This window comes from Gekko japonicus, unplaced genomic scaffold (assembly GCF_001447785.1).
Source record: "Gekko japonicus isolate JY-2015 unplaced genomic scaffold, Gekko_japonicus_V1.1 scaffold1360, whole genome shotgun sequence".
In the NCBI taxonomy this organism is placed as follows: domain Eukaryota; kingdom Metazoa; phylum Chordata; class Lepidosauria; order Squamata; family Gekkonidae; genus Gekko; species Gekko japonicus.
Window position 1 is genome coordinate 386,319 of NW_015165281.1, and position 9,049 is coordinate 395,367.

The following is a 9,049-nucleotide window of genomic DNA, read 5'->3' on the forward strand; positions in this document are numbered from 1 at the left end:
TGCCTCCCATTTTACCCACTTGGGCAGCAAAATGACTTGAGACAGCCCTGCCGTATAGCTAAGCAGAAGGAAAGAAACATGGCTTGCCTCCCTCCATTTTCCGCTTCCCTCTGCCGCCCCACCAGCCACAGTCAGGACACTCATCCGGAGCTTCCTTCTAGATCTTGTTGTATTTCTTCCCACAACGGGCATTACTCCTAGTGTATAATAAATTCGTTTATAGCTCTCTTTTCTTAGTGAGACTGATCACAAAGTATGATAACAATGCAATCAGACTGCAAAGACCTCTAATGAACAAACAACACAGTGGGGCTAGGATTGAGGAACTGGAAAGCAGGGTTAATAAAAGGAAAACAAAACTCTCTTAGGGCAACCAAGCAGCCAGTGTAGTCGAAGCATTGTCTAAGGCAACAAAAGTTTAGACAGCTTTGCATACCAAACTGAGAGGGCCACAGAGGCAGAAGACTGTAAAAATTGCTGTAAAAGTGTGTGTTTGAGATATGTACAATAAATATTGCAGTCAATGCTTCCTCTAAGCTGTGGAGTCTTGTGAGCAAAAATCCTACTTTGTGAGCTACTGGCATTAAAGTTGTGATTGAGCGATTTGGCTGCTGCATAAATTAGCTTGCTCTGGAGCCATCCTTCCTGAGCTAAGACAAAAATGTGTGAGCCTGAGGCTAAAAAACTGTGAGCTAGCTCACCACTAACTCAGCTTGGAGGGAACACTGGTTGCAGTACCTAGTAATGCACTGGTATTTCTGGCCACTGTGTGACACAGAGTGTTGGACTGGATGGGCCTTTGGCCTGATCCAACATTGGCGTCTCTTATGTTCTTATGAACATACAGCTGAGAAGAAGAACTGAGGAAAAGAAGAAATATATATCAAGGAAGTAGTTTTTTAGCCTTAGCGAAAGCACGGTAACAGGACCCCTAGGGCCGCGTAAAGTATAAATTACTTCGTTCAGAGCACTGAGATTCCTTAATATGAGAACAGACCTACAGTGTATAGTATAGTAACGATACCTTTGCAAGAACCACTCATCAGGAGCAGGAGGTTTTGTACACATCTAGTAGCTGTTGACAAAAGAGTTAAAGGTGTACCCTGTAGTAATAAATGCCTCTGGTTTGGCTAATCCTTTTGACAGCTTAATCTGGTGTTATGTGATAGATCAAGATGGGTAGCCGTGTTAGTTTTGTCTGTAGTAGCAGAAAAGAGGAAGAGTCCAGGAGCACCTTAAAGACTCATAAAATTTATGGTAGGTTTCACGAGTTGTACTATCTGAAGAAGTGAGCGGTGACACATGAACGCTCATACCCTGCCACAAATGTTGTTAGTCTTTAAGGTGCTACTGGACTCTAACTCTTTTCTACTGATGTGAGGAGGTTTTTTTCTGAAAAGACATTGCATTCTGATTAAAGTTAGTCGCTGTTTTAACACATGGTTCCTATGAAATGCTATACCAAAGAAATGGAATCTGAAGAAATCACCGGTAGTATATATTTTAAGCCCAGATCCTGTGCTGATAGGATTATTTTTTCAAAAATTAACATACTTGACAGAAACTTTCTCCTTTTGACAATACTGATCTTCAGAAAGAACTATCAGTCTGTAGTTTTAACACTTGCCAGTAGTATTCATTGATGATAACGATAATTAATATATTATAAAGAACACGAATAAGACAGTTAACTAACTTTAAAGGAAGGACTAATAATAACAATAACCAACTAACTTTAAAGGAAGGATTAATAATAATAACCAGCATTTTGCAAAATAGGCATACTTGGATCAGTGAGCATTTGTATAATTACGTCCTATAGAATTCGGGTGCTCGGTGAAATATTTAAAATACTCTCGGACTGCTTAATAAAACAGGATGGAGCTGTATTGCAAAGGCCTTTTGTGGGTGTACTGCTAAGGTTTTCCAATAGCCATTTAAGGAATCTATTAAACGGGCCAAAATATCCAGTTGGCTCGTTAAACGTTAATTGGCTAACAGTCTGAAAGCCCATTGAGACCAATGAAGATACAGCTTCCGGGGAGACCATTCTAGGGGAAACCCTGATGTGTATTAATATCACGGCTGCCTTACGAAGGTTCTCTTTCTCCCGGCTGTTGTGTCCCTAGACCGTTGGACCCAGGAAGACATGCTGAATCTCTTAGAGTGCATGAAGAACAACTTGCCCACCAATGACGGGAGCAAGTTCAAGACCACTGAGTCCCACCTGGACTGGGACAAAGTGGCCTTCAAGGACTTCTCTGGCGACATGTGCAAGATGAAGTGGATTGAGATCTCCAACGAGGTAATGGCGAGATCTGTCAGGTGACCTTGCTTTGTGTGAGAAATGCCCTTGAGGTTTGGGGTGGGGCTTGTCACATCGACTCACTTCTACTGCTCTGCTGGAGGAACTGTAGAGCTCATCTTCCCTGGTCCCTCTCTTTGGATTCCTAATCACTTCTGTTTAGGGTTGCCAAAATGATTTATACCTTCATCCTGGAAGGACTACATCAAATGGTTCTGAGGGTAGAAGTAAAGTAAAGTTAGCTTCAGTCAGGACTAAGTGATATACCTAACTACAGAAAATATTATACCTCAACAGTACAAACATTTATGTTCTGCAAAGTTCTACCAATTGACTTTCTTAACCTTAAAGTTTACCAATTTCACTAATTTAGCTCTTATCCTCCATAACAAAATGTTGTTTCACCACACATGCTTAGTTAGAAAAATGTTGACTGTTTAATTTGTTCTAAGTGCTCGAAGTATATTCTATGATGTTAATCTTACTTAACAAGTTCTGTAAAAACCGAAGTGGATTTAACTTACCTTAATAGTTGTATGAAAATGTTAAAACTTCAATTAAAAATGTTATTAAAAAAAAGCTGCTTATAACAATGTTAGTCTAAATTGCTTTGATTACATTGAACATAAGCCCTGGTCACATGGGAGGTTTTGGCCCGGAAGAGGGACTGATCGGAGGTGCAGCAAATGGGCGCGATCACATTGCAACATCTGGAAAGTGGCGTGCACCCACCCCTGATCCGTCCCTTCAGGCCGAAAACGAGCAGTAAAAAAAACCTGAGGAAATGGTAGGACCAACCTGAAACGCCGCAGCAAGTGCGGCCATGGGAATGCCGGCGCTCCTGTCTTCGGGAGCATTCAAGGCTCCCGGCTGAACTGCGCATGTGCACACATGCGCAGCTGGCTGCCTCAGTCTCCCTTCTGTGGCTTCCCCCCCAGCATCTGATTGTGCCGGGAAGCAACTGCGCGGCGGCTCAAGGGATCTGTCTGATCCCGCCGCCACATGTCTCTTGGGGGAACAGCTCTAAAAAGCCGCACTTTGGCCACACCAATTTCCCCTGTGTGACCAGGGCCATAGTTGATCAAGTTATATTATTTGGCTTTCAAGCCATTAATTTTAACTATTTAAAGAAAATCATAAGAGTATCATTAACAATAAAAGTGTTTTAAGGCACTATTCAGAGGTCTTCAGCCTTCATTTTATTTTATCTTTTCTAATCCTTAATTGATATTCTCATTTTGAAGCTACAGCCCTTTTCCAGAGATAAAGCCCTCATCAGAAGCATCAGATTCGATTTCACTATTAGATATACTGTCTTCTTCTTCCTTGCCGTCCTCACCTCGACTCTCCCAGTTGCACTCTCAGGAACTCGCGTACTTTAGCAACAGAGTCAATCTTTTCTTTTTTATCCTGCAGTTTGAAAATGATGCCTTCGGGGGTCAACCATCTATAAGAAATGCTGTTTGTTTGTAAAAATAGGATCAAATCTTTGTACTTCTTTCTTTTCTTTCTTATTTCAAATGGGATGTCTTTTAAAATCCTGATGGTATTGCCTCCAATTTTTAAGGGCGTTCCTGTGGTTGCTTTCAGGATTTGATCCCTCACATGTCTCTTCGAGAATCTAACCGTTATCTCCCCAGGCAGATTACTTTTCTTGATATAGCCGGAATAGGTTCTGTACACCCTATCCATTTTGCTTACAAGATATTCCGCTTTTAAAACTGTAACTGGGGCTAGCGTGTCACTCAACAGTTGTTTTAGATTCTCTCCTTTTTCTTCAGGGACCCCTTGGAACCAGAGAACTATTTCCATTTGTAGTTGCAATAATTGATATTCCTCTGAAGCTTGCTCCTTTTCCAGGATTTGAACCTTTTTTAAAAAAAAACCTTTTTAGAGTTAGCATCCATTTCCTTCACTTTCTCAGCTGTTTGCTTCTTCTTTTATTAGTGAGAGGTGGTAAGTAACATTTGGCAACCCTACTTCTGTTGAATTTCCTCCCCTCTTCTTTTTCAACCCCCTTTCCTTTGGCAGACTACCATAACAATGCTCTTTGCTGAAAGACCAGACCATACTCTTTTCTTAGGGCTCCATTTCCGTATATCCCTTTGCTCTGACTAGCTGGTTTGTTGTTGTATTTAGTCTTCTAATTGTAGAAGACTCAAGTACTCCCATGAGGCGGATCATTTCAAGACACTCTCTTTCTAGCTGTGAAGTCTTTCTGCTTCAACACCAGAGATTTTGAAGGGAGGCTCCAGAACGAGGCTGCAGGGTTCGAATTCATTTGCGAACGTCTGGTGGCTGAAAGTCAGACAAAACCAGCCTTTGAGAATGGCCTCTCTCTTTTTTGCTGCAAAAAGTAATTGTCTTGCTTTTGAGGTTCACACTGTCTTGCATGCATTGCTGATTTAACGTGGCACTTGACAAACAGAGTTCCAGTCACACGGCCGATAATTAGGGTTGTCCACTGAACCCTCATCTGCCTGATAGTAGATTTAGCAAATGAAAGTAAATTAGTGTATTGCAGCAGCCTCTTAATTGCCTTTTAAGAGAGACTGAAGGAAATGTCAGGACATTTGATATAAACCGTCACTCGTTTGGGGAAAAAAGTAAGCTTAGTTTTTGTTGTTCTTGTTGACCGATATTCAGAAGTCCTTCAGAGAATGAACAAGCACATCTTTGAATCTCAGTTCCACCCATTAAAGCTGACTTTTACGAATTATGCAAATAAAGATGTAGTTGATCTATGGTGCAGTCCTGGAAAGTCTGGGGCCTGCTGTTTTCTAAACCAGTGGGCTTAAACTGGAGTACTTCTGCTGAGGACTGCACTATGAATGTACCAGTGAAACGTGCAGCCCTAGAAATTATATGTATAAATATAAAGACACTCCGTGAATGAATTACGAACATAAGCAGAAAAATGATATTGTATGAAAATTCAAACATTTTGAAATCTTTGTTAAAGAACCCTTATATATATATTTACAGAGCTAGGAACAAAAAGTACTTGATACAAAGGGAGAATACAATTAGAGTCCACAATTCTTTTGCAATAGTTCCATGTCTTATGTGAGTACAGCTATACACAGCTGGCTTCACTGCCGCGTTCACGTTATGCTTCTTCAGATAGCTGGTACTCTTTAGCTGTGAACTGAAAATTATATTTCCATGTCATATTTACTATATTACAACATATTAACTATATCCAAGTTGTCAGTACATACATACTCACTGAAATAGAGTTTCAACAATTCACCTTCACTAGTTTTCCATTCGCTCCACTGATAGGTTCTCTTTCTGCCGATTAGGCTTCTGCAATAGTGGTGGTGATTAACACACAACATATGCCAATAAGTATGTACTGACAATCTGGAGTCACAATATTCTGACACAACTTACATCAGTACATAATATCCTATTTTATATTTTTATTTCTAAGAATGAAGTTTCAAATAAGCTGGTGGGTAAACCAAAGGAAGGAAAACTGACCTGAAATAACCTACTTGTTTACAGAATTTTATAAGAAACAACTTAAATCAAAATCCGTATTTAAACCATTAGGGATCAAGGTGTTTAATTTAAAGATCCACCTGTGTTCCTGGCGAAGTAATTCCTTCATAGCCAATGGCTGTTTTGAGTCTGCAACGAAGAGCACACCACATCTAAACTGATCTTCTTTGTGGTTTTGAGAGGCAAAATGCTCTGTAAGTGGTGCCTCCCTTGTTCGATGTTTATTTCTTGCAATGTGTTCCATAATTCTTCATTTCAATGGTACTGGTGGTACTCCCAGTGTATAGCTTTAAACAATCACACTGGATAAAATACACAACAAAGGCACTTTCACGAGTAGAAATTATATGGGCAATGCCATTTTCTCACGTTCTCCTTTCCCGAATTTCGGGTTCTCCCTGCAGGTGAGGAAGTTTCGAACACTGTCAGAGTTGATCACGGATGCAGAGGAACACGTGAAAAACCCCTACAAGGGCAAGAAGCTGAAGGTGGGTGTGGGTTCGTTAAAGGGAGAGGTCTGTGAGAATAGTTTGTGCCTCAAAGAAACTGAAAGAGTATTTGGCAGTGCGTGGGCAGGCCAGTGTTTCCCCTAAACATAGAGACATAGAGCTGGAAGGGACCTCAAGCGTCATCTAGTCCAACCCCCTGCATACTGCAGGAAATTCACAACTGTTCCCCTTCCCCACTCCGCCAGTGACCCCTGTTCTGAAGCTACTAGCTGATCATGCAGTCTCTCTCTTTTTGTCTCTCTCTCTCTCCCTTCCTTCTCTCTGTCCGTCCGTCTTTCCGTTCTTCCATGCTGTGCCTTTGGGATAGGGTTGCCAGGTCTCCTCAATGTCCCCAGCGGGGGACTTTGGGGGGGCGTTGCTGGAGGAGGTGGGAAGTCCCTAATGGGATGATGTCACACAGAAGTGTGTGGCGCCCCTGCTTCTTCCCAGTAGCATTTAAAGGCATCCTTTAAATGCTGGGGGAGGGGGGAGGCATCCTTTAAATGCTGAGGGGGAGGCCGCGCATGCCTGCATTCCAAGTCCCAAATGCAGAGCTTAGAGTCCATGTGCGTGGCCCCCACCACTTCTCAACAGGGGGGGGGGAAGGCCCACGAGCCTGCATTCTAAGCCCCAAATTTAAGGCTTAAGGCTGTTGGGAAGAGGTAGGGAGGAGGCCGGGTGGTCACTCTTGGGGGCGGGGCTTTCCCCCGCCCGCCGGTGGACAAGAAGGAGCCCCTCCCCGCCAAAACGGGGGTCTGGCAACCCTACTTTGGGATCACAATTGACATCAGAAGGATGCTTTAAAAAAAAAAAAGCCGCTTCTAAATTTCCCCCCTACTTGTGCCCCTTCATATTTCATATACTGTTTCACAGCAAAGATGTGTATTTTGAACCATTATTACAGCATTGTGTGTGTGTGTGTGTTAGTCGGAAGGTTTCACTAGAAGGGTGCCGGGGGTCCATTAGAGCGAAAGTGAAACAGAGAATAAGAAATGCAGCCATCCAAGGCACTGAGGTCTAAAGCGTTGGTCTTCAACCCATGGACCCCTTATTGAGCCAGGTTTTTTTGCTGGCTTTTGGAAGGACTTCCTCTGTGTGTACACTGAGAACATCAAGGTGAAGTCACCTAGCGGCGGAGGGGATCCCTCCACGGTCCTGACTTTTGACATGTTCCTCACTGCTGCTTGGCTTGTGTCACCTGCCCTCGAGAGCTGTCGCCCCCATTCCTGGCCTTGTCATTCTGCTGAGTTAGACTTCTGCCTCCTGGTCGTTCTGTCCCATGGCTCTAATTTGGGCCGTGCCTCTGACTTGAAGGTGACAACCAGGGGTCATTTCCTGCAGGAAAATGACCCCTGGTGACAACCCCTGAGTGGCGACTCAGACAGAAACAAACTGGGGTTGAGGTTCTCTGGCCTAGGCTGTTGACGTGGCAGAACGATCCCCCCCCCCCCGAGAATACACTTTGTGGCCAGATGGTGACATTATTAGGATTGTGGATCTCGTTCCATGATTTTCCTGCTCACACTTAAAAATCTGTGGTTGCAAATTATCTCTGATTTGGGCAGTTCATTTTCTCGTGGTGTGCACGTATACACCAACCAGCAATCTGACAAAATAGTGACCACTGGAAATGGCCCCTTGGGCCAAAAGACATTTGGTCTTGTTTACTGTGATTGTGGACTTATTTGTATGTCATCAACTTGTGTATTTTTATTCGTATCCTTTCCCCCTTGGGGAAGCCTGATTAGAAAGAGTAAGGCACGAGCAGTGGATCCTGTAGAGACACAAGGAACTGCCAACTTGTGAGAGCGGTACTCTAAGTGAGCTTGAATTATTCATTTATTTCTCACTGATATCCTGGATACTATGCAGTTTGGCAGTTACTCAGCAGAGCAGGGGTGTCGACCTCATTTGTTATGAGGGCCGGATCTGACATAAATGAGACCTTGTTGGGCCAGGCCATGCGTGTCATAAAATGTAATGCCAGGAACTGGAGATATAAACTTTATAAAGGACACAAACACAAAGGGTGGGTTTTTTTAACTTAAAATAAAAACGTGCTTAAAACATTAGCACTCTTGCAATATTTTGTTTAACAGTGACACCTCTTGCTCTGAATTATTGCTTCAAGATGTCTGTGCTGTTGCAGTCTTGAGTATGCTGTTCAGGTGTGTCTCTGTAAGCTGCAAACCTACAATGATGCAGCAGCAGAACTGGAAGAAGAAGCAGCAGAAGACAGCCAGTTCCACTGCGGGCCTGATAGAAGCCCTCCGGGGGCCTCATTCAGCCCCCGGGCCACATGTTTGACACCCGTGCAGTAGAGAGTCATGCATTTGGTTCTTATCCTCAGCTCCTGATGAGCTGCTATTCGATGCCAAGGAGCAGGGGCCAATGAAAAGCTGCCCACTCCAGGGATTTCTCCACAGGAATTGGCCTGTGGTGGTAAGACAGAGGTGTACCTGCCTGTAACTAGGGTCCTTTGAGGGTGGTCCCGTACCTTGGAGACTGTCACGCTGAGGGTTTCCTGCTGTCCTCCAGTGCCCTGTCTCAAAGTCATTTTGAACCTTGGTGATCACAGTTGGACTCTTTATTCTTGGAAGGATTTGTTTTTGGAGGATTTGTGTGCTTTCTCTCTCAAGCTTTGACTGTTCCCGTTAGGGAATTGCAAAAAAATACATACCAATTAATTTAGCACCCTCACTTTCTAAAGCTCTCTCTCTCTCTCTCTCTCTCTCTCTCTCTCTCTCTC

The 9,049-nt window shown here is 43.3% G+C and overlaps 1 protein-coding gene across 1 annotated transcript in view; it reads left to right on the forward strand.

Moving 5' to 3' along the window:
* UBTF (upstream binding transcription factor, RNA polymerase I) overlaps positions 1 to 9,049 on the forward strand; it is an 86,935-nt gene that overhangs the window by 8,374 nt on the left and 69,512 nt on the right. The window contains 2 exon segments of the mRNA XM_015410316.1: positions 2,130 to 2,305; positions 6,217 to 6,300. Coding sequence (XP_015265802.1) covers positions 2,130 to 2,305; positions 6,217 to 6,300 — 260 coding nt within the window.